A 26,483-nucleotide genomic window follows, 5' to 3' on the forward strand; every position below is an offset into this window, starting at 1 on the left:
TAATTTACTCAATGCAGAATCATTCTTCAATTCATTCATTCATTCAAGATTTCTTTTGAAGGAGAGTCTAAATTTGACTTTGTAATGTGCAGATGCTAAGTAGATGTAGCAAGTCTATTCAATACACTCATAATATAGTGGAATAAATATGTTTAAGTGTTGTGAAACAAACACTCAATCATTCATTTGTGTGTATGGTAATAAAATAAAATAAAATGGAATAAAATAAAAGCAGATGTTTGCAAGAGAGACGGTTTTCCTGTAGGTGGCAATGCATCCTCAGTCATTAAACCTGTCCTGTCTGACTGCTGTCATATTACTGCTGTAGATATGTTTTATTGTTATAGCCTATTCCCGACTCCACACTTTTCCTATATCTAGTTTCCCCAACCATTTAATCCGCAAATAAGTAAATAAGTGCATAGCCTATCTGATCACATTATTGCACCTATGACCTTATTTATTCGCATATCATAAAATCCTAAACATGATCAGAATATTCTTCCCAACACCTCTCGACGCTCCCTTAGCAGCCTATTGTGGCAGGTGTTTAATTGTCATACGGTCCCTAAGTAGGTGGGAGTTTCTCTTGTTTCTTGGTATTGGGTAAAAAAAAAAAAAAAAACAGCAGCATCTCCATCACCACCAGACGCCAGCGACCAGGACGCCTCTTGAGGTGAGCGACGGGGATTTTAAAATAAGTAATTTATGGATATTTAGTGGTTTAAAGGTGCGGAGGAGCGGTTTATTGGCGCTATTTGTGGCGCAATCGTTATCATCAAGTTGGAGAGCTGGAGGGAGGCGGGTGTGTAGACTGTTGTGAGTGGTGCAGTAGCATTATAAGCTGGGGGAGCACAGTACAATCGCTAAATATATCGCTCACTTAACCAGCTTTTTCTTTCAATAATAACAGATGAAAGATGTAGTCAAACCTCCGCTTCCTTCAGCCCCGCGCGTCACGCTGCTGTGTTGTTAAACTGGCCGGTGAGGAGGATGAGGATGTTTCTGGCAACGTGTCAGATCTTTTACACCCCAAACCAAAACAGGTACAACCCTTACTGCCAGTAGAGGCACAGGTCTATTGTTCCTCGTGGAGTCAGAGGGCTGAGCTGGGGGCTTTTCACTGTGATCAGAGGTAAACACGGGAGTCTGTGGGGCTTTTCCCTTCATGCTGTGGCCATGCTGCCTCCACTCTGCTGTCGTCTGCTGCTGCTGCTGCTGCTCAGTGTGTTGTGTTGGGGGGTTGTGCAGACACAAAGCCTTGTGTTGGTCAAGTGTGAAAGTAGTTTGACCTGTTGAATCCATGTTAATTCTGCTGTAGGTTTTAGCACAGAAATGCAAGGTTTTAAATGCTGCCTCGGATTGGTTTTCCAGAGGCAAACTGGGCTCATAGCTGAGATGAATTTGCACTTTTTTGATATTATGGTCATGTTGAATGAACTCCTGACTTCTGCCATTTGCACCTGACTATGAAGAAAAGAAGTGGCCTTTGAAAATGTCAGATTTATGGCAGGACTTTGAATTGGTTGAAAGGTTTTGTAATGGAAAGTGATATTTAGATACTGAGTTGAATTTTTAATGTGGAGGCAGAAAGCCGTCTTCTACGGCTGTGTCAGATCTGAGGATCAGGGATAATGATATTGGCAATTAGTGATGTTCATTAATTACAGAGGAGCTCCATTTGGTTGCAGGCTCCTGTTTATGAATCTTCCATAAATAGATAGAGATATTATAGGCTCTTGAAGACCTCTAATTATTTTAATGAACATCTCTATTTACATGAGAGTCATTATAGCTTTTAACTCTCTACAATCGCCATCAGGCTTGAGTGGTCACTGTTAGTAGCTTTTATAAAACATAGATTCAATTGGAAATGAATCCAATGACACCAGTACTTTAAAAAGGAGCAAGTGAGCAGATAATAAACTCCCACACAGTATGTATGTAGCCTACTGTGTATATTTTATTAGCTATGTTAAAGTGTAATTTACTGTTCTTCTCTCTGCTGTTTGGAGTTTGACTCATTTTCTCAGTGGTGTGGTTCAGGTTCACCTTGTTTTTTTCATGTTTCACTCCTGAGGCAAAGGTCCAATCAAAAGCTTTTCAGAGGTCTACCACTTTAAATTTTAATCTGCGACAGCTCCAGGAGGAGTGCACACTCAGTAGGTCTCCCAAGAAAAGGGAGCGAATGAATGCTGGTCATCTTCAAGTATCACACACGCATTAATATTTCAGGAGACTCTAAGCTGAGATTGAAAAAGGAGCTTGCAGTGGAGAGATGGCTTGTACAACATCTAACAGCTGCTCAACATGAGTTAGACTTTTCAGAAATTCATAAGCAAACATAAGCCTCTACCCATGATGGATCTATTTTATGTGGTTGGCTGTTTTTCTTTTCTGAGCATGTGGACACAGGTCCAGCCGAACACAACGATCAAACAGTGAAGTAGGTGTATGAAGATCCTTTGTAGATTTGTGAGTTACCACTTCCTTTTACGCTGTGAAGCATCAAATAATCACGTAATCCTCTCTGCTTCTCATGGAGAGAGTGAAAGAGACAGAACAGAACAGTGCCTGCAGCACTGAGGCTCCAGGAATATCAAACATAAAGTCAGAAGGAGCTTTGAATGTGACTTTTTTTCCTGAAAAAGATTTGAATTACATTAAATCTCAATTTTCAGTACCTTTTTGTCACATAAGAGCTTTATTGTGATGGTCTTGAACCTTAGCTTTAAACAACATATTAGCAGTGTAAGTATATATCAATATGAGGGTGGGATCAATGGACAAAATCATCGACTATGGTATAAGACATTTCCTGCAGTGTCAGTGTTTAAGACTGTGTATTGTATTGTCTGGAAATTCAAGAAGTCATTTGCAGAGACAGAAACCAGACATGAATGTTTTTATGTCTAATCCAATTAAATATGTGAACGGTAACTCATTCAAAATCAAAAATATCCTGTATTGCTATCTGAGCATAACTCACAATGGTCTGACACACTCAAAGATATCAAAGCATTAGGTAAAAAATATACCAGTGTATATATAATTTGTCATATTGTATAATGCTACACGAGATATAATGTAAACATTCCTAAATTCACTTGGCACTGCAAGAATTATTCATGACTAAACTCTCTGTAATACAGATTCAGCATTCTCTGCATTATCTACAAATTATGGTTGTTAATGCCATAAATATGTCAGATTTTTCAAGATCCATACATTATTTCCTGAAAAATGAAAAAAAATTATCTCTAGATCTGTACCAACATTGAAAGGTCTTCCCTCCCTGGCTCGTGCCCGATCCATCCAACAAGTTTGAAGCACATCTGTAACCTTGGTGACAAATAAATAAACAAACCGACAAACAGAGACAGGTGCTAAACACAACCTGCTCGGCGGGGCCAATGACAGTTAACTCTACACACAGCACAGACTGAGGATAAGAGAGGAGCATGCTGTTGATAAACTGCACACACCACTAGGGATGTCACGATTACTTCACAATTAATCGTGGTATTAAACACCACAATTAATTGATCGTAAAGATTCCTAAATACCGTCACTTTCTGAAAAAGATTATATTGGAACCATATCTGCAGTTGTGCGCCAAAGTAAAGGTAAATGCACAGATACTGGTCCATTTATCTAAAGTAACACTGAATTAGTAGGAATTTAAATGTTAGCGTGTCATTTGTATTGTGAAAAAAATGATTAAAATAAACGTAAACATTTGGTATAGAGGACAATTAATGACATAAATATTTCAAACAGTTCCCCCTGGGGGATTAATAACTGGTCCTATAGATTAGTAAGGTGTAAATTCAAATAAAGTCAAAATATAATTTTATATTTTGACTTTATTTGATTTTACACATTCATAGTGTTGTGAAATGTATTGATGCATAATAATCGTGGTAATCGTAACACCTTGATTATTTCTCTGACAATAATCGTACCAAGAAAATCTATAATCGTGACATCCCTACACACCACTATGTTAGTGATGATGATTGTGTGTGTGCGTGCGTGTGTGTGTGTAATACATCAAAGATTGTATCTAAGTGAGATGTATTTCTGTGACTCATCTCCGCAGACACATGTCACAGGCTGCAGGGGATGAATAAAAATGTCACAAAACACTTTGGTGAAAGGCTCCAGTGAGATGATTGTACACAAACAGGATATCAGAACAAAACAGAGGCTACGCTACACACTGTAAATCCCATCACTCACTTGACTTAAAAGGTTTCTGGAAACAGCTTCCACATAAAGTTTTAGTGTAGTTTTTGGTAGAAAACTGATATTGAGGCAGGTACGTAGTATGTTTCAGTGCATCTCCACTGTCCAGGCTGATTCCATCTGCTTTGTGATTGGATATTGTGAATGGATCAAGATTTATAGTGTTAGCATGGTGGTTAGCTGCCTTATAACCACCGTCGCTCTGCATCGTAAACTCGCTTTTGTTCTTTTTACGGCTTTGTTGGTGAGGACGCTCGCTGCTATTTGAGATTCCTGTTGTAAACTTCCCTGTTATCCCACAGGGATCCATCACAGTCATATTGATGCATGCCGCCCTGTCACTGATGTATTGTGCACAGATCCTCACCACCAAAGCCCACACTGCCACAGTCTTGCTTACAATATCAATAAGGAGCTTTTGACATTCATTTCATACCGACTCTGCCTTTTGTTCGTGCACTGTGGGCTGGAAGATCTGTCTGATGTAAAGGAGCTCCTGCAGTTACATCAGATGTTGTGATATGAGCCGGTTTCATCTTGATGCTCAGTTATTTCTGATCATGGTTTTGCCGAGGGCGACGGTCAGAGTTAACTGTAAATGACATACTAAACATTACTGTTCAAACAATTAGTCAATTATTCAAACTATCATGACAGGACATTGATATGATCTGCATTAATCTGCCACTGGATCAAAATTTATTAAGTCTTTTACTTGTTGGAATATTCAATCTGTGCTTTTTCTAAGCTTTTTCCTACTTTGTATACAACATGTTTTTAGATTTATCATTAGAGTATGATATTTCTGGATCCTGAAGAATCAGTATTTTTCCCCAAAATCCTCATGACATGTGAAAAGCAAACTCGGAAGATGGGAAAAGAATAAAATATACTCTGGATATTTCCTGCATTGTACAGTAAACGCTGCTGCTCAGCAACTGACTCTCAGATCTCCGATGTTGGGACTTTCTTGATAACAATGCGCACTATCCCTGCTGGCAACCGCATTTCCTCATGAGGTCGTGAATCTGACAACAAATGAATAGATGGAACAGTTAAGGCCTTTACATGTAAAGCAGGGAAGATATGGAATAGCTTTGCAATGAGCCTGGCGATAGTGTGGCTTTAAGAGGGAGCATAACTAATACACGTCAAAGCAGTGCTGATGAAAAGACCCATAACAAATAAAACCTCTAATATATAATTGTCCTTTAATCTTTTAAGTAAAAAGATTAATAACATCTACAAATAGCCAGGGAGCAAACGTGATGCTGAAAACTATTGCTGAGACAAGTTGTGTGACATTTTACTGCAGAAAATGGTTTTGATGCTTTAGAAAGAGGAGGTTTCTCTGCAGGACTCTGTTCTGTTGAGCTGTGGTTGCACTTTGTGGTCGATGTGGGGGTGAAGACCATTTTAACTCTGAGACTCAGGTTTTCAGGATCGAATCCAGCAGCGTTTTACAGTGTAAAGAAGCTGTGGGTGGAATCTTCCAGAAGCTCGGAGGATGCAGTGAAAACACAGCTAGCCTCTGTGATGGTTGAACTGGTTGAGTGTCATCCCAGTGTTACGTGTTGGACTTGAGCCATCGCTGAAACCAGATGGGTCCTAATGAAGTTCACACGGCGGCAGCAGGGCAGACACAGGGTGCCCTCCTGGGGATCTACTGAGCATGTGCAGCCAGACAGCAAGCAGGTGTGTGCGTGCAGCCCTCGCTCCAGGCAGGTTATGGCTCATTCAGCCTTCAGAGAGAGACTGAGAGAGAGGGGGGGGGGGGGTCAGGGCCGCATTAGCTGTGTGCTCTGAGCAGACACACCTCAGTGATCTGTGTTTGCGTATGATGTGATGGAGAGAGAGTGAGATATGAAAAGAATGGAGCCTCCTCCTTTAATCGATCTGCATTGAGCAGGTGGTGAGCAGATTGTGCTGAAACCCTCCGCTTCCCCTTTTTCTCCCCCCTCAGGCTAGGTCTGCCCCTCCACACACACCCCTCCAACCAGAGCCATCACAGCAGAGGCCTGTAGCTCCTGTGGAGTTGAGAAGAAGATGCATTCACACACAGCATCCCCATTAAAATGTCAAAAAATAACTGCACAGTTAGACGAAGCCAAAAGTACTGTATGTAGACGCTCTTGTCCACAAACTGACTGATTTTCATGGATTTCCGTGGCTCTTTGGAAGCTCTTTCAGAGCAGTGGAGGCTGTTACAGCAGCATATTAATATCCATTGTGCAAGAATGAGATGTTCAACAACCCCATTTTGGTCTCTAGAGACCTCTAACCCTGCATGCTATGAATATGAGCAGTTGGAAGCTGAAGAAGTCTCATTACAATCCTCTTGTGTTTCTGCAAATGTGCTGTCAGACTCTGACTGCAGTTGTATTTGAACTCTGCTTTGATAAGACTTCATTAAACCATTATTCTGTCTCTGGTCCATGTGGATTATTAGAGGGTTTATCTGTGACCTACAAGACCACCGCAGGTAAACGGCAGGAGGAAGACAAAATAATAGAAGTATGCAAAAACAGAAAAAAAAGATTTAACAGTCATGGTTATGTTGCTACAAACACTAAATGAAAATCAGCTGGATTTATCAGCCTTAAAAGAGGTTTGTCATTCAGTTGTAGTATGGGAGTTTTGATAGGAAGCTCAACTGCAAGCCTGTCTGAAAACTGTTAGGGAATTAATTGTGTCAAGTGGGCAGCCTTGATTGTGTGACAATGTGTTACTAACTATAAATGGGTAAAACTAGAAACTAACCAACACAGTTACTGACATTCACAGAGATTAAGTAATGGTTTGTCAAGTAGCTAATACTAATTGCTTTGGAAGTTCAGTCACTTTTAAGCTGCACTGATCAATATTTAAACATTAAAGATGGATAAAACGACTCTGTAATATGAAAGAGCTTCTTGTAGTGACAGACCCACAGAGAACCATCATTACTCAGCTCTGTATTTCCCCAGCTACATAGAGCTTTTTTTTTTTTTTTTAGCATCTCAGCTGATTTTATATGGCTCTGGCCCAAAGTGGTCCTATCACATCAGGCAGCTGTTTTTATGATTACCTACTGCACACTGCAGCAACAGCACACGGATAAAGTTTTCTATGTGCTCACTAGTAAGCACATAGAAAACTAAAGCGAAATAAATTTCCCTCAGGCGTTGGTGGAGACCAAAATGAAGCCAAAAGAAGGAATGTTAGATTTGGATTTTTAAGTCGTCCAGAAACAGAAATACTTTTTCTGCATGTAAAAAGTCAGTTATTTGCTAATGAACTTAATGATATGAAATGTCAATTCACTTCAGTACAGTTATGTTACACACATGTGAAAATGAAACATGTGATGCAGGTTTATAGCTGACATTCTTTAAGCCAAAAATTGTTTCCATTATTTTTCAGTCAATTGGAGAAGGATTATTTAGGTTACTCTTTAAACAGCAGAATTTTAATAATGAGGATCTCTGTTTTGGATTAACAGGCAGAGCACAGCTAAGAATTACTCATACATATTTTACCAGCTTGGGGCCTTTGTGATGAAGCCAAAGACGGGGGAAATGTCAGCCCTTTCCTGTCCATTGCAGGCATTGCTGTCTCATACAGGGAGAGCAGCCTTTGCCAATACAAACACATTAGTGACAGGAACAAGTGCATGTTTAACAAAGCTGCAGTGAAGAAGACGGTGGCAGCTCTGAAGCCATTATTCTTTTATTTATGATGATTGCAAATCGTCCTTGGGGATAGTCTTTTATCTCGCAGTGACTGGCATTTGATGAGGTGCAGTGGTTTGAAGGTCAACACAAGTTCACATATCATCGATGGCTCATTTCTCTGGCAAAAACACCACCATCTCTCTCATTCCCTCAGGCAGGTATTGTAATTTATCTCAATCCAACTGAAAGTTTGACGATGGGAGGAGAAACTCTGTCGGAGCTGTCCAAATGCTTTATGGTGCTGATCAGGTTTAGTGCAGCAGAGAACGAGGATCCAACCCATTTGGAAGTTGTTTAAGTGTGAAGATGTTTCCTGTTACAGCTGTTTTTTTTATGACGACAGCTTCTTGACGAAGAGCTTGTTAATGTTTGCATCAGCGGTGAGGTCTGCATTTGTATTCGAGTGTGCTGCATGCTTGGTTATCTGCCATAATGAAGGCCCTTTACTGTTCAACATAGGCTTGTTTGTTGTGTTTTTTTTTGCTTTTATGCCTTTGATTGATAGGATAGTCAGAGTGAGGGGCTGCCGGGGGATTCGAACCAGGGCCAGCTGCAGCGAGGACTACTGTAGCCTCTGTATATGGAGGTGATACAGTTTTGCAAAGTCAACTTCCAGGGTTTCGCAGTCACCTTGGAGATATTGGTCAAACTTGTCAAATGCAAAGATGACAAGACACTTTGCTGGTATTTTATAGGATAGGCTGGTAGCATGGCCGATCTCTGGTCTGCAGGGGTCAGAGTTCAGAGGATGAAGCATCAGTCTGTCACTGTGCTCTGGAGGATCTCCAGTTACTGTAAGTGTTGCCTTTCATGACCATTTGTTCTGGTACAAGAGGGGAGCGTACCTATGTTCCCCGGGTCCTATGTTACACGGTTTTCCCAAAAAGGGTCCTATTTTCCCTGGTCGCAATACATACTGGGGAACATAGGACCTTTTTCTAAAAAAAAGTCCTATGTTCCCCACTGTTACCAGTCGATGGACTCTCTCTACTGTACTTATCTGGACTCTCTATCTACTGTATCTGGCCTGTCTACCCTCTACCCGGTCTTTTTACTAAACTTAACCAACTCCTTTCTTTATTGCCTAAACCCAACCAATGGGACAATTCCACTTCTCACTCAAAGTCACAACTCAACTTCTCATTCAGAAATAGGCAAAAATCTGCAAAGTCACAACTCCACTTCCAGGTATGGGTACAAAAATTACATGTTCCCCGCCCGGGTCCTTTTGGGGAAAAGCGGGGAACATAGGATCCTGTTTCTAAAAAAGGGTTTACAAAGTACCAAGAGGATGAAAACTATTGACCCTGGTGATTCTCTGACTTTTCATCAAATTTCCACCCTGTGAAATATCTCAAGCAGAAGATGAAGGCCCAAAGGAACAAAACATTGTGCAGAGATCTCCTGTCGACCATTAGGTTGACATCTGTCATTTTGAAGACGATAAAACATTAGACTTGCTAAATATTACCACTGTTTTCCTCTTCCTATTGTCACTCATTCATGTCATGCTAGCTTTAGCATTTAGCTCGGCACATGTGGACTCTCTAGCTCGGCTGCAGACACTATTTTAGGTCAAAACATGATTTGGTCGTGTCACCACCCCTTGAAAAACTCCATGGTACGTCTGCGACAAAGCTAATTTAATCAAAATATTACATGAGGAGTGATGACAGATATGTGGATTGTATCAGAGTTTATTGTGAGTTATCGATCCTCTGGCTTAGAATTTAATTGTTTTGTCTAAATCACCTCAGGCATGATATCCTCTCTCTCTCTCTCTCTCTCTCTCTCTCTCTCTCTCTCTCTCTCTCTCTCTCTCTCTCTCTCTCTCTCACACACACACACACACACACACACACACACACACACACACACACACACACACACACACACACACACACACACACAGATACCTCAGCTGTTTTCTGGTGCAATGAGCAGATAAGCTGACCTGAGCTAGCTGTTTTTTTTTCCTTCTTCTCCTTTTTTTCTGCTTCTCTGACTCAAACTCAGGTATAGGCCTATAGCCTACTGTATCTCATCACCAGCGCACGGCCCCTACACATCCGTCAGCATCTGTGATCAAGAACAGAGAGCGAGAGAGGAGAGATTTCACTCAGGCTGCCAGTGGGAGGCACAACGCTGCTTCCCAAGCCAAACATCAGTTTGTAATCTGCTGTGTTGGCTGGGAGGCTTGACTCAGGGATGAGCCGGAGAGGAATGAGCAGAGGGGCAGGATTAGGAAGACTTCACATTTTCAGTTGAACAAACTGGAGAAGAAATGGATACCATGGGATGTGTCTGAGCCTGTTTTAGTGTTTTAAGAGGGACGAGATAGAAGGAGAAAATCCACGGAGTCTCATAGGCAAAGTGCTGAGTCATGCGGGGTGACGTTTGTCCAAATGTTGTGTGAAACCACACCACACTCAGCCTGTATCCTTTAGCATCCTGCTCTGCTCTGGAGGTGGAGGGGAAGGAGTTTTACTGTTGACATCTGCAGGCGGTAGCACTGGAGCTGAATGACTCGTCAGATGCAAGAAGAGAAACAGCTCCATGAGCCGATAAAGGTCTGTGTAAGCCTCTGCATGTCAAAGTTTATCAGTGTCTTTCCAGTTTGCTGCTAGTTAGGCATGTTTTTCTTTCATAATGGGGCATCGTTTCTGTTTGATTTAGCTCCTGTTGCACAGTTGACACAGCTGCTCTTTGATTTGTTTGCTGCCATAAGCTCATCTCAGGAATATAATAATAGGCACTCATTGTTTACCGTTTTTTTTTTTTTTTTACTGCGTCTATTTATATCAGACAACGCGCATATTCCCTAGAGAAAGTGTTTCGATACAGACTGGAAGCTGTGGATGATTTGTTTTTCTATTGATCATAGAACTTCAATGAGTTTGTCCATCATTTTGTCTGATAGTGTTTTTCCAGAAATGACAATTTTGGACACAAACCTTCACCAAATCTACTAATAAAGAGCTACGAGTTTTAATTTTCAGAGAATGTCATGTTCTTTCCTTGTGCTGTAAGCCAGTTGTGGCGGTTGTTAATCCATTTTTGGCAGGAAAATAATCCCCTTGTCCATATTGATGGCCCCATTCATTATCAGCGGGGAGAGAAAGCCTGAGATATAGTACACCAGCATCTGTGGAAACACATTCTCTGCAGACCGTGTGTGTGTATATGTGTGTAATGGATTTGCCTTGTGATCCATCCTCAAGGAAACCCCAGTCGTCTCCTCAGGGAGGCTCAGATGTTGTGTATCTGTACAGTATCTGGGTATTGACTGCGAACTGTACACTCTCACAACAACTAAGCGAGACACCGGAGTGGTGCAGAAAGAGCTGCTACAAGATCACTGGGTTGTATTTGACAGAGTGATGTAAAGCGGCCCAGCAGCACTGCCATTGATCAGCTCGCCTCCTACACAAGACGTCCCGCTGTGGCTTCTGTTGCACAACAAGCGCCGATTGGGAAATGCTTGATAAAAACTGTAATGGAGCTTCACAGGAAGTGACATCATTGGCGCAGTGATAAATCTCACCGAGGTTTTGGTTTAGCTTCCTTTTCTTCGCTTTCACACATCTCATTTAATATGTTACCTCACAGCTCCAGTGAGAGTTGGACAGCAGAGGACTGTGATGCAGTTTTGGCTGCCATTCACTGCTGCAGAGCAAACACTGTTTACTACAGTACAGTACAGAGCACCCCCGTTCTGTCACTGTCCCGGCATACGTGGCTAGAGGTAATGCTTCCATGAAGGCCAATGATGGGTGTCTTTCACTCAGGTGAATTGGCAGTATTGATGCAAAGCTTTGTCAGCACTCGGCTGTTGCTGCTCCATTTTCTCTGACTGTTTGTTCAGCGAGGAGCGTACATGAGCAGAGCAGCTGGGAGCCGCGCTTGTATTGATTGAGAGCAGGGAGACTGTGTGCTGTTGGAGGACAGATGGTTCAGGCTCATGGGAGTGTGAATGATGCTACCCTGTGCATGGCTCGCACAGAAACACACAGAGGGTCGTCACAACTGCAAACCACCAACAATCTGGATCAAAATATGGACAAAAAGATTGTTTTACCACTAAAATGTATAAATAACCGAACGGTTTGCACTGTTACTCTTGAATGGTGTCTCACAACAGAATAGATTATGTTATATTCTTGCCTTCATGGTTCAATTGACTTGTTAGCATTTTACTGCTCCATCTTGAAGCTTTTTAAAGAGTCTACAATCAGATTGTTTGCTTTTATGTGACATTTCCACTTCCACAGACACAGATCAATGGCTGCTAATGGAGCGCGGTGGTCATTAGACCGATCCTTGCAAATGGTATCATAATTGCACTCAGAGTGAATGACAGACACTTCTGATGAGAAATGAGTCTCAGCAATGTTCAAAAGAAACACAGACCATTACGCCCCAATCTCAGCAGTTACTGTCATCACATTCATAAACATTGTTACTATACAGGCTGAGTGGCTACACAACAGATTTAGAGTTATTCCATAGTGTCACTTGTTGCACAGCTCATAAATCGGTGTCCACAGCTGCAGGTTCAACAAGTGTGGCGCACAAAGCTTATAAAAAATTTTAAAAAACCACCTTCATCTGCCCTAATGGTCTCTGTCTTTTTTTAACCTCTCTTTTTCTTTAGGTATTGTCCAGTGCTGATGTCGCACTCTGAGCTGTTTGTGATGAGAGCGCCCCCTGCGGCGGAGGGGAGCGCCTCGGAGCTCAGTGCTCTGGGCCTCTTGGATGCCTTTGGAGAAGAGAACAGCACGGCTGAGAGATGCTACCGCTCCCACTCCCGCAGCAGCGTCCTCCAGGGCCTGCCATTTGGAGGGGTGCCCACGGTCCTCGCCATCAATGTGGTGCTGTGGATGGTACAGACTCACACACACACGCACACTATCAGGGCCGTTGTATAGGGGAGAAAGGTGATGATAATTCTAGGGGCCCAGTGCCCAGTGGGGCCCATAAAAAACCCCAGTAGTCTAATCTTTGTATGACTGAATTATTCTGCATAAGACCCTGACTAATACTCATAGTACACTGTAAAAACTATTTACAATTTTTGTCTTATTTCTTGTCCAAATGTCTCATTTCTAGTCAAAACTAATCTCTTTCCACTTAAAATAAGACTCATAACCTAAAAATTAACTTGTTTTTGGATCATTTTCACTTGTTTCAAACAAATTTTCACTTGAAATAAGTAGAAAAATCTGCCAGTGGAAGCATGTTTTTTGTGCTTGTAATAAGGAAGAAAAACTTGTTCCATTATCAGATTTTTTTCTACTTATTCCAAGTGAAAATCTGCTTGAAAGGAGTAAAAAGTGTCTAAAAACAAGCTACTTTTAATATGATGTGTCTTATTTTAAAGATCAGTGGAATGTTTTTGTTAATATAAGTCCTAAATAGTCCTATTTTCCGTCAGCAATCACTTACATGAAGTATTTCAGCCTAAACACGAGTCTCTCCGTCACTCTGCTCTGCTGTAACCCGAGGAGAAAATTTTCCTTGTGGGATACAAGTGTTATCCAATGAGGGGAGAGAACGGCATGAAGGGCTGTGTGTGCAGCCAAGGGATGCGCGTGAATGTGGTGACGTAGCACGAGGACCAATTGATGCCTGACAAGGGCGGGGGCTGCTAACTCATGGTGCGTTCAAGGAAACTCGTACTTTGTGTTTTTCCTTCCTGTGAAGTCATACCAGTTCGATCTGGTACGAGTTCACGGGTCGGAAGTTACGAGTGGCCGTTATAGGGAACTTTCACAGACAACAGGACGGTAAAAACACGAGCTACGGGTTACCTGGAACGCTACCAAGTCGTAGTTGTGACTTGAAGCTGTAACTTACGGTTTCAAAAGCCTGCCTTGAACACAGCATTAGCCGAAACGGCCGTGCCGCTGTTATCTGCTTTAAGTATAATGATATTTGTTTTGACTAGAAATTACATTTTGACCAGAAATAAGACAAATATTCTTGGTAAGATACTTGAGTTTTTGCAGTGTAATGCTGCATTAGCATCAAAACAAAGTAGGCTAAATAATAAATGATAATACATACGTAGTCTAAGAAAAAAAAAGTGGAAAAGTTAGGGGGAGGGGCCCACTTTAGTATTCTTTAAGGGGGCCCAGAATTCCTAGCAACGGCCCTGCACACAATAATATCAAAAGTAGAAAAATAGCTCCTGAAAAGCCACAGTCTAGTGACATCCAGCTGTAAATTTAAATATGAAACAGCTCTGAAAATGTCCTTCTTCTGTAGACCCACCTTCAATAACATAGATTAATCTGCTCATAATTTTATTGATTATGTGTTAAGCTGCAGTGCATTGAGCTCTCAGGGCCACTGTACCAAACCTCATCATGCTGTAATACGTATACGTCTACCTGACAATTCAAAACCAAGAAATACTACTTTAAGTACAGAACACTAAATCAAAACATAATAATTTTTAAAATTTTAAATTACCAATTGTCCCAAAAATATTTAAAAACTGACTCAAACATCCAGCCATCTGCAGATCAGTTAATCAACTCTACACCTGTAAAGCCACATTTACTCTCTTATCTTGAAGCTTGGGCCCATCTTCTACTCTCCAGATCAGCTCTTCCTTGTTGTGCAGCTTGAGGGGTCTCCAGAATATACCCAAACTGCCAACACCATGTTGAGATATTATGGAAAGCTCTGATACAAACAGACAACAAGAGGTGGTACATGGTCAGGGGGGGGGCATCGTGTCTCCAGCACCTCACTCTGCTCTTGATGATAATGAAGTACAGCAGCAGCATCAGGGGGGTTAGTGATGCTGGACATCATCTGTGAAGGTGTGACATGAATTCTGACACACTGCGTATTGGAAACATGTCAACACACACATGTTGGGGCAGCACTGTCTGTGAAGGACAGTATAAATAAATAGATGATTAAATTCCATTTGTGATGAAAAATGCATTACTTTTTCGTATCTTTTTAATTTCTGTATTACTGTGTCCTTGGCAGCCCAAACATCAGTCTTAATCGCAGAAAAATAGAACACAGACAAACACATTTTTGGTAGGGGTTAGCATTTTTGTTACCAACTTTATTCATTTATTGTTTTTTGTCCTTCATAATATACTTAACGATGTGGCACCATTTTGGTGGCTAATCAGTACTTACCATAGACTGTAGCCTATATAAAAAGGTACTTACTCAATGAATCATTGGCTATCACAAATTAATATTCATATTCAAAATAGTAATATTAAACAATAAGTTTAAAATTGATTCAGAGACAGACCCCTTACTATCAAATACCACAGCATAGTATAGCATAGCATAGCATAGCATAGCATAGTATAGTATACAGTACAGTGTGTATTTTAACCTTACCTGCCGACGTCTTAACTAACCTTAAGAACTGTCTTCATAATAATCTACTAAAGGTCAGGATTTCTCAGATAGTGCTGTGTACATTCTGGTTTTACAATCCAACCCACCCCCGCCTTTATGAACTGCAGTAAATGTTACAAAATTGGTCTTAACGGCCTTAATCTAATGTGCTCTTTGAAGGGAAACTCAAAAAAGTATCTTTAGACTGAAGTAACCTCTTAGGAAATGCATGCTGCCAGAGCAGTGTCACTGTGGAGCTTTTCATTTGCCTTCTTCTCCTCATCTGGGCTTTTGGGCTTCATAATGATCATGAACACAGATGAATGCAAACACATTATTCTGTGCATGTAGCTGATAATGTTAATTTGCACAAAAGCTACATGTCCTAGCTTTCAGATTTCCTTCTGCATTGTTTAACACGGTGTTTACAAACAGTTGCATATCTGTCTCCAGATAATAATAGGCCTCCACTCTCAGCCGTCAACCAGCTCAGTTCCACTGTCAGGCCTTGTCAGACTTGATCTCTGCACTGATATCGCTCTCAATCTGCCACCTCTACGTTTTAATTGGCTCATTTTATCGCTGCCTGGTTGTCAAGACAACGCAGATGGTTGAACGCTGTCTCTTAATGACAAGCATGAGTCAAAGCACGCGTCCCCCCCAGGTGACGGGAGCACGCCTCTGCATCAATTCCATCATCATACAGAATAAATCATCTGTGGGACTTGAGGAGAGCGTGCCCACGCATCGAGACCAAATAAAAGAAAACAACAGGGAGGAAACGGCGGGATAATGGAGAGGGAGACGCTTATTTAAAGGAGTTTGGGCCCTGTCTGCTGGTGTCAACACAGGCTCATTATTCAGCTTCAAGCCTGAGTCAAGGTTGCTCTGATCGTCTATGCATGGCTTTGGATCACTAAAGAATGAATCATTCAACATTCATGGGAGCTTTCTTCCTATTAACGTGGCTGCCATCCATGTCCACTTAACCAAACGTCCTCTCGCACGGATGCACAAATGATTAAACACCATAAACTAAAAAATCAAACATTCATCAGCACTTTTGCTCCATTTGCATTTGTCAACATTCATCTGTCATGTTCCTGTTATGCTCTTAGATTTTGACCCAAGGCTGTTCAGCATGAATCCACTACTATGTCTCATAATAAGTGGTTGAATAGGGTTTTTTATCCCTTGCGATGTGCAGCTTGCTCTCCATTTGAGGCAGAATGGAGGCTATTGAGGTTTATTCTTCCCATTGACTACATTCATTCATTATTAGTGCGCAGCATGTGTTCGCAGGGTCTATGCTGACCTGTCGCTGGCAGTTTCCAAGACAACCACGTACTACTCTTAAGAAAGAAGATAGCTCATTATTGCTGCTGCTTTTTTGCTTTTTAAACCTGTCAATTATCAGGAGGGTCTTCATGAAAACGCTGAGACGGGCCTTAGCGGTGTGGTAAGGGTGTGGTTGATGCTAAACCCAGAACGGATGAGGACATGGGGTGTGTGTGTGTGTGTGTGTGTGTGTGTGTGTGTGTGAGTGTGTGTGAATCAGGTTCCCTGGAGATCTGCATTCATCTTCTTGTTTTTATCTTCCAGTTCCTGTTGCTCATCTTCTCCTGTCTGAGGAAGGCAGCGTGGGACTACGGCCGCCTGGCTCTGCTGATGGAGAATGACAGGTAAACCCTCCACGTCTTTGTCTCACACTGAGGAACGGGATGCACTCGCTTGCTTGTGAGCCATGTCAACAATTAAGATGGAGTAATAAATCTCAGTTGAACCACTCCTGAGTCCTGATGCCGCAGCCTCCAGCTCCCTCTGCTGAGTATAAGTGGTAACTGCACAGAGAGCAAGCATCTGTTTGAGTCGTCTGTTGTTGTTGTTGGTGTGATCAGTATCCTCTATATGTTCACATTGAATCTGAAACCTAAGCCAGACGTACACATGTACAGTATATATAAACATACAGTGGTCTAGATGGAGAGATCTCATCACTCCTCTCAGTTAAGAGTTGCGCCTTTTGAATATTTCCATTATTGATTAACCCAGTGAGTATTTTGTAATATTTAAAGCAGTTTATGCTTCAACTGACATCTTTATATTGGTGTCTGAACAATAGTCCAACACCACAAGATGTTTAATTTATAATTGTATAAAACAGAGAAATATTAAACTAAAAAGCTGGAATTAATCAATATTGGCATTGTCACTTCACTTGATGAATGAATTAAAGACAACAAACCAAAACAAACAATGTATTTTCTCAGTAGCTCGTGACTTCCCATTCTTTAAACCTTGGATCATTTCCTTAAATATCTGTAGTTTATGGCAAATACAGGTAAATAATGCCTTTATTTGTGACTAATTCCAGCTGCAGGTTAACAAACAGTGTTTTGACGACACCACCTAAACTCTGGCTACACAGGCAATAGACTTTTTGCATGTAAAAATTATTTTTGATATGGGCATTTTTATGTTTTCTGTCAACAGAATTAAAAATAAGGAGTATCACCAGACTTATTCTTTAAATTATTAATCAACTGTTTCTAACTTCTTGTGGATCGATTGGTATTTCATTCAAATACCTCAGAGGTTATGAAATGAGTCTGCAGTGGTTTCATCCTGCCTGACCTGACTCCCTCTCTGTGGGAGTGTGGGCTTGATTAGTTCTGCCTGACCGATGGTGGCTTCACTGCACCCGAGGGCAAGCAGCATCTGTGTGTTTTGCCAAGCGGTTCTCTCTTGTACTAATTCAATTATACTGCTTAATTTGACGCGCTGTGGAACTGTCAGTGCCACAGCCCACAGAGAAATATCCACAAATTCAATCATCACTCTGGCTTTATTAGATCTGACCATATTGTATGTGTTTTTAATATCTATGTCTTCATGCGCACTGGGATGGATTGCAGACCGGTGCTATACGGGGACTGTCTGCAGCAGTTACAGTACATTATGAGATCCCTTACACTCTACAATACTGAATGTACTGATAAGGTCGTGTCAGGCCACAGTCAGTGTGATGATCCTGCTGTTTCTTTGTGTTTATTTTCCGCCCACGTCAGTCTCACATCCCTGTTTTATGGAGAACCAAGTGAGAAGGAGAAGTCGCCGTCAGAGTCCAGCCCCTCTGACTCTGAGACCAAGGACATGGTGAGTTATGACTTTGAGAGTTTTTCATCAGTTTTTAAAAGCACAAAGGAGCCCTTTAGTAGTACTCTCAGATCCATTAAAGATACCCTATAAAGCTCTCTATAAACAAAGACCGTTGTTTGATTTCCCTCTCAGCAAAATATATTTTATGCTGCCTGAAGGTCTAAAGATTTCTTACCTTGTAAAATATTTGCAAAGTTTTCATTAGTTTTGAACTGTTGATTGTTGACATTGTATGTGGTCTTTTTCTGTGACTAATTATTTTCTATATACAGTATATATTAAGAATGCACCAGATAAAAGTGTGTAATGTGAAATATGTGGATTAGATTAGATTAGATTAGATTAGATTAGATAGAACTTTATTCATCCCGAAGGAAATTATTCGGCCAGGCCACTCCAGAGAAAAATAACTTAGTTAAAGAAAATAAATAGGATACAAGGAGGAAAATATATGACAAAATATATCCTGCAATGTCTAGACAATATACACAACAAAAGAGCAACCTAGATATAAGTTAAAAGTTAAAAGTTAAAATACAGATTATCAACCAGTTCTGCAAATCAAAGTAGTTTCCAGCCACAGCAACAAAGTTAACAACTACCTGATCGTGCACGTCCCTGAATTGTGGGAGGGAGCTGGATAGAGCCCACACAGACACAGCGAGAGCATGCAGACATGAGACAGAAAGGAATCAAACCCTGAACCTTCATGCAGAGAGGCATTACCACTACAAAACTGTGCAATCATCAAAGAGACAAATATTTTCAGACGGAAAATAGTGGAAACAAGACCAGAGTTTAAAGCAGAGTGAATATAGGACTGAGCCCCTTATCTGCTGGGCGTGTAAATAGGCAACTCTTCACAAACACAGTCAATACACGTCAGTCAAACGTGAATTACTGCAGCTTTCAGATTGAATGTTTATTTAAATGTTTTATTTGAAGCTGCTGGGTATAATTAACTAGAGCTAGCGCTGCTAAACAATGCCACCACTGTGATGGTAAAAAAAATTAAAAATCCTCTCTCCATGTTTAGTTTTGTCTTCTGAGGAAGAGCTGTGATAATATTTAGATATTTTCACAATTTCCATTCAGCGCTCTGCCCCCCACCCCCCAGCCCCCAGCCCCCCTCCTGCAGGAACAGCCACCGGCTCAGTCACCCTGCTGCCACCATTTTGGCTCGGGTGCAGAAAGATGTTAGCCAAACAAGTCTGTACCACAGAATGGAAACTATTCCACTGTGTCTCCCTTTTACGGTCGGCCAGCGCAGCTCAGCACATACGATGATCCGTAGTGCGCTGTCATTAACCACAGCACTAGGTTTAACCACAAATAGTCTTTATTTTGTTTTTTATAGTGGGACAAAGCTTGAGAAGTTTGTTTAATAGCTCTGAGATTATATGAGATAACATGTGTCCTCCCTCTCAGGCAGCGATGCAACATTATGTCACCCCCATGCTTCTTATGCACACATAAACAATAAAGGGACCTGCTTATAAACTCCACAGGGCACAATAAATCAGTGAATAAGTAATTAGAGTAAGGAAAAGACTGGCACATTTTCGTTACACTTTAAATTATGATGGAGACCATAATAATATTTTTTATTTTGAATAATTATAACAATGTGCTCCAGTTAGTTATTTAGCAACATATTGATTTCTGAAGATGCTGCGTGCCGTGTTTCATTATGAGCCCCACTCGTCTGCGTCAACTGTTGTGAGAGGAAAGTTTGAGTCATGACTCAGCTGGAATATGTGACACCATGACACCTGTGTGATAGACTGAGGTCACTCTCCGCATGTTTACAACGGTGTAAGACAAAGAGTCAGACTGGAGTCATCGCCCTGTGCCTACACAAAAGCTGAGGCTGCAGTAAAGTGGTTACTGCTCCAGGCTAGACCTATTAAACCTCCATCTCCATGTCACTGCAGATCTTATTACTATGCAAATAGCGGATGCATGCAAGAAGACAGATGTGGTGTGCTCAGACTTGAATATGTATGTCATATATTATCTTTAATAACCGATACATTGGGTGATTTATGATTCTCCTCTCCGTCCAGGGCTTCTGCTCGTGGCTCTCATCTCTTTACCATATGAAGTAAGTACACAAAGCAGTTGCCCTTGTAATTATTTTACCCTCTTCTCATCTTAGCTTCCATCCTTTTATTGGCCCTCGTGTCTTCAAAGCTGAGGTCACTCTCAAATGTAAACTCTCGTGTTATATCTCATTTAGCAGCAAAAACAAACGAGTCTGGGCTCATGCGACCGCTGGTGCCACGATTTCCAGTTGCATATTTGCACTTTGCTCGAGTCTGACTGCACACAACACATTTAGGCCCCGTAAAAAAGCCGATTTTCACGCTGTCCATAGTTTCCACGGCATTATGGTGGAGTTTGCGTGCTCCTGTTTTTAGCTCTCGTGCCAGTGGCTCACCCTGCGATCCCTGGGAAAAGAGCAAACCCACCCTGCAAGTTCGCAATGTGTGGGCTGCCATGAGACCGGTGTACACCTCATTTCTTCTTTTTTTTCATGCTTTTTTTCTTTTCTTTTCTTTTTTTTTGTTCTATTTTATGACATTGGTTTTTCAAAACCTCCCGTCTGCTAACCACAAGCTCTAGCATCAAAATAGTGGTGCCACAATTTTACTCATGATGGGGTACAAGCTGTGGGCCCACGTGTCTTAGCAACAGATGGGGCTGTATGTGTATGTTTGGTTAGGCCTGCATTATTACATCTGCACATGTGGAAATGTCATCACTGACACCTCTGGGACAATTTAACATGTCTTTATTTTTTGTTTGTTGTGTAGATAGTTCAGAGTGTTTGTTATTGACTGATCCTGAAAGACTCTCTCTCTCTTCTCCATCTGCAGAGATGAAGAGATCCGTAGCAAATGCGGCATCGACGCAGTCACATACCTGTCCTTCCAGCGCCACATCATCCTGCTCATGACGGTCGTCTGCTTGCTGTCTTTGGCCGTGATCCTGCCGGTCAACTTTTCCGGGAAACTCCTGGGTATTTTGGTCCTCATACGATGTGTCCGAGCTAGTCGTGTGTCTGAACAGCTGAGGGATACCCTTAACCTCAGGAGAGGCACCTCGCAGGGAGAGAGGCCAGGCCACACAGAGACAATCACACACATTTTACTCACCAAAGGACACACTGCTTAAATACACAGAAATTTCATCTTAAAATAACCAGTGGTAAAGCTGAGGTAGAAAAAAAAGTAAAAAGAGATCAAAAGTGAAACCATGAAACAATATCATAGAGTAAAACTACTTTTATTTAACATAAATTCATACATAGCTACACAGGGGCTGCACTTCATTTAATGGGAGTTGCTAGCATACCAGTGGCAACTCATCAAGTGCTTCCCCAAGTCAGATTGTAGGAATAGAAAGTGCTTCATTTCCTCTCGACATACACATGTAGGTGTCAGGGGTGGGATGGTGAACAAAAACCAGCTGCTAAATAGCAACAGAAATGCGTTTTGGCAGTTGTGTGCTTTTTATGTAGCAACGGGATGAAGGCAGGAGCCATTATGGGGTCTACGAGGAGCTGGAAGCCTTTTTTATTACTGCTGGGCTGACATCTTATGGACCAGTGTGTGTCACCCTCATCATTAAATGAACCAACACCCGATGACAGGCTGCCATAGAAACGGCAAACAAAGGGTGTGCCAAAATTAAAACAGCTGTTAGAGTCGGGCATGAGCACGGCACTTTGGGTTTTGTGTGAGATTTCATTAAATTGGAAGGAGCAAGTGGCATTGCTTCATTCAAAAGACATACAAAAGAGGTAAAAGGGGGGAAGAGAGGGGAGAGGGGGTCCCCGCTTAAGTCATCTAAAAATTAAAAATGTCTCACTCTCTGTCATGTTTCATTATCTCTACAGGGGACAGCCCTGAAAACTTTGGAAGAACAACACTGGCTAATGTTAGCGCAAAGTGAGTCTAACACTAAATCTCATGACATATCACAGGGACACTGGACTGTGTTTGACATGTTTGACTCACTGTGTGTGTTTTTTCGTGTGTGACAGGGACAGTTTTCTGTGGCTCCACAGCATCTTTGCTCTGGTTTACTTCATCCTCACGTTGCTGTGCATGGCTCACCACTCCATACGGCTGGAGTACAGGGAAGACGAGAAGGTCTGTCACCGCCATGACCCTCTGTTCACACGTTGAGGCCTGGAAGGAAAAACGTCTTTTTATCAAGCTGGTTTCTCTGTTTTTTTGGGGTTTTATTCCAACACAATCAAACCATTGCTTTGAAAACAGTGTTTTTTACAAAGTATAGGATCAGATTTCTGCACTAGTATCAAGTTAAATGCTTAAACTACTTATAGTCTGCAGCCATAGCAGCAGTTCTGGAGGCTGTAATTTCATGTAATACCCATTTGAACCTAAATCACAAAACCACTTGATAAGATGGATCGTTTTCTGCAGTTGACTTTAACACAACTACTCATTGTGGTTGCCTTATGTGTTGCAGGTAGCCAGGACACTGATGATTACCTCCATACCCAGAGAGATCTTAGACCCAGGACTCATCACCAAACATTTCCAGTACCTGTTTACTGCTACCTCTCTCTTTTTTTTGTCAAATTTGTTTTATTTCCTTCCTCTCCTTAGGAAGACCTGGTTAATTTTTACTTCTTCTTTCTTAATGATTAACTTCTGCTCCATTCACTAGTGAGGCCTACCCCAGCTGCACTGTCACTGACATCCGTTTCTGCTTTGATGTCCACAAGCTGATGAGGCTGGACCTGGAGAGGTACAGTACAGTAAAATAACTGCATGCAGATCTGAAGACCACACAGTTTTGTGATCAGCCTGAAGCTCTTGTATAAAGATGTTGTATTTCGCAGGCGTAAAGCGATGAAAGGAAGACTGTATTTTGCCACCAAATCTCAAAAGGAGGGGAAGATCATGATCAAGACTCATCCGTGTGCTCAGATATTCTGCTGTGACATCTGCGGCTTTGAAAAGGTAGATTACTGCATATCAGTGTCACTGGGCTTTGCACATGGCTTCCCTGGCTTGTAGAGTTGCAGCATAGTTGGGCTGCACAGAGAAGATGCCACCACTGGATGGCACTGCAATCCAAATGTAGTTCAATGTGGTAACAACACATCCTGCCACTGCATATCTGGAGGATCTCTGAGAGTGAAAAAAAATGCAGTGAGTAATGGTGCTGTAACTTTTTTTTCTGCAGGTGGATGCAGAGCAGTACTACAGCGAGTTAGAAGAAAAACGCACAGACGAGTTTAACGCCGAGAAGAACCGCATCTCCATGAAGAGGCTAGGCATCGCCTTTGTGACTTTCCGTGATGAGAGGATGACTGCTGTGTGAGTAAACATCAGCACGACACTGAGGTTTGGGTCTGTCAGATCCTCTCATCACATAAACCCTTTTTCTCAGCAGGGAGCACCCTTAAAATTCATGGAGAGGCATAAAAGCGAGCGTGAGACCGAGCGTTGGTGCAGACTTCAGCAGCGCGTTTGTCTTTATTTTTTGTTGTTTTGTCCTCCAGGATCGTGAAGGACTACGGTCGCGTGCGCTGCCGCCGCCGACCCCAGCAGTCCAGCATCACCACGGTGGTGCAGTCTCACAAATGGGGGGTCAGCTATGCACCGGCTCCCAGTGACATCATCTGGTCAGTACCACTGGAAGTCACGGTTTTTATTTGGTTCTTTTTATAACTCAGATTACAATTCCAATATTTAATTTTGCCACTATTAGTCCGTTTTTAAACATCTTAAAACAGGAGATATCCCCACTCATCCTGTTCATGCATACAGGGATCTGAAACCTCTCCCCAGTCACATTCACACCTATAAAACAAGCGAGTATTAACCTTCAACCTCCAGCATGTCTTTGGACTGTGAGAAGAAACTCAGGGAGACAAAGGGTGTAATATCCAGTTTTGCACATCTCATGCATCATTTTGACACATTTTCTTTTTTCTTTTTAAAGTATTTTTGGGCTCTTAATTGATAGGACAGTCAGAGAGACAGACAGGAAATGGGGAGACAGCGAGGGGAAATGACATGCAGCAAAAGGCTGCCGGGGGAATCTAGCTGGGGCCGCTGCAGCAAGGACTATAGCCTCTATATATGGGGTGCCTACTACTACAACGCCCCAGACACATTTCCCTTTTAATTAAGCCTGAGACGTGTGATCTCTTCGGATACTCTAAGATCACTTTAAACTAAAGTTCTATGAGTTTCAATTGTGCTTGTCTGTGCAAAGTTAGCTCATAAACATGGAGTTTCTGCATGAATTATGCATCTCAGCTTTGGTATTAGTGCTACTGTTCCTATTTCCTTTTCACTGAGCACAACATTCAAGATGTATCAGTGTGTTGCTGCTTGTTGTTCAGCAGATCTTTAAAGCTCATTCCCTGGCCGTGGTTGGATTAGCCACAATGCATGTGTTCTCATCTTGGAAAGCAAATGCAGCAGTCCCAGCGAGATTATGTAACAAATGAGTGATGCATATGTATGGGAGATTAACCAAAGAGATGGTACTGTAGTTTTCACCGTTGTGTGCTTCACGCCTGATTGGCTGCAGCGTGTTTGTTGAAAAGTGTGTTTTTGCGCTACTGTAGACTACTGGAGCAGTGTTAAAACTGTTGTCCCCAACCTGCTCTCCAGCCCAGTGCAGTGGTAACACAACCACCAAGTCACACAGAAGAAACTACTGTTTCTTTCTTTCTTATGTCAATATATGCAGTGCAGGCGTGTCAGGGGGAGGGGAGGGGAGGGGGTTGTGTTAACTGTTCCCGTCTGTCCTGCTGGATGATTGTGAACTGAGGCTCATTATTTCTCCTGTCACCAGGGAAAACCTGTCAGTGTGCGGATCTCGCTGGTGGCTCCGCTGCATCCTCCTCAACATCCTCCTCTTCCTGCTGCTCTTCTTCCTCACCACTCCCGCCATCATCGTCAACACCATGGACAAGTTCAACGTCACCAAACCTGTGGAGAGCTTGCGGGTCATAGTTTGAGATCAATTTAAAACTGTGTGACCTCAGTTGCTTAGTTGTGACCCTCTTCTGTGTCATTAATTAGCCTTTTTTTTTTGCTTTCCAATACAGAGCCCTGTCATTACCCAGTTCTTCCCCACCCTCCTGCTGTGGGCGTTTTCGGTCCTCCTGCCCTTCATCGTCTACTACTCAGCCTTCTTTGAGTCCCACTGGACCAGGTACTCACCAGCCATCGACCACCGCTCTCCTCTGAAATGGAAATGCCCGTCCTTTACTTCTTCAAATGGACTCTTCATATGAAGCAGCCTGTCTTCCTCTGAACTCTCTGCATTTCTTTTTTTTTTTTTTTCATCTCAATTATTTTTCTTCTCTTTCACCCTCTTGCTCTTTATTACTCTCTCCCCTCTCTCTCTCTCCTCTCCTTCTCTCTGTCACTCTCCCTGCACTGTTATTCTGGGCAGGTTGTCATAGAGATCTCCATGTGAGGATAATGATATGCACAGTAGTCGCCATGCGCAGAGGAGCGCTGCATGGTGACTACTAGTAGGAGGAGGAGCAGAACAACCGTGCATAGGGAGACAACCTCATGCAGCACCTATGAACACCCTGTCTTTACATAACCACCCCCACAAACGTGTTGTGCAGGCGTGATGTGCGAGGGACCGAATGCAAATCAACTGTTTACTGGAGTGAAAAGCGTTGTTCGTGCTAATGAACCCAACAGTCAGCTGACTTTGCATTACATTATTTCACACAACTGCATTTATTATGTAGAGGGGAATGGTTTAGGTGCGTTTTTTAGAGCTGGATGCGGATTACACAGTGATCCATAAGTTCTTATGATCTCGTGTTTGTCATTTAATGTTTCAGATCTGGTGAGAACCAGGTAACAATGCACAAGTGCGTTTTACTGCTGGTCTTCATGGTCATCATCCTGCCTTCACTTGGTCTGTCCAGGTACACTTGCTTTAAATACACAGTCTCACAAAAAT

The 26,483-nt window shown here is 42.0% G+C and overlaps 1 protein-coding gene across 2 annotated transcripts in view; it reads left to right on the forward strand.

The window, feature by feature from the left end:
- Positions 1-584: 584 nt before the first annotated feature.
- tmem63c (transmembrane protein 63C) overlaps positions 585-26,483 on the forward strand; it is a 30,862-nt gene continuing 4,963 nt past the window's right edge. Inside the window, exons 1-16 of one of the 2 annotated variants that reach the window (XM_085767324.1) lie at positions 585-676; positions 12,616-12,844; positions 16,941-17,020; positions 18,407-18,494; positions 20,564-20,601; positions 21,377-21,519; positions 22,399-22,450; positions 22,546-22,654; positions 22,998-23,071; positions 23,199-23,279; positions 23,374-23,494; positions 23,721-23,854; positions 24,040-24,162; positions 25,347-25,500; positions 25,603-25,709; positions 26,362-26,448. In XM_085767324.1, the coding sequence (XP_085623450.1) occupies positions 12,632-12,844; positions 16,941-17,020; positions 18,407-18,494; positions 20,564-20,601; positions 21,377-21,519; positions 22,399-22,450; positions 22,546-22,654; positions 22,998-23,071; positions 23,199-23,279; positions 23,374-23,494; positions 23,721-23,854; positions 24,040-24,162; positions 25,347-25,500; positions 25,603-25,709; positions 26,362-26,448 (1,604 nt within the window). In that variant the 5' untranslated portion in view covers positions 585-676; positions 12,616-12,631. Of the gene's footprint in view, positions 677-10,188; positions 10,532-12,615; positions 12,845-16,940; positions 17,021-18,406; positions 18,495-20,563; positions 20,602-21,376; positions 21,520-22,398; positions 22,451-22,545; positions 22,655-22,997; positions 23,072-23,198; positions 23,280-23,373; positions 23,495-23,720; positions 23,855-24,039; positions 24,163-25,346; positions 25,501-25,602; positions 25,710-26,361; positions 26,449-26,483 lie in introns of those variants that run through there. The other variant, XM_085767325.1, reaches the window with a different exon arrangement.

This window comes from Trachurus japonicus, chromosome 22 (assembly GCF_045865225.1).
Source record: "Trachurus japonicus isolate A0001 chromosome 22, Traja_1.0".
Lineage (NCBI taxonomy): Eukaryota > Metazoa > Chordata > Actinopteri > Carangiformes > Carangidae > Trachurus > Trachurus japonicus.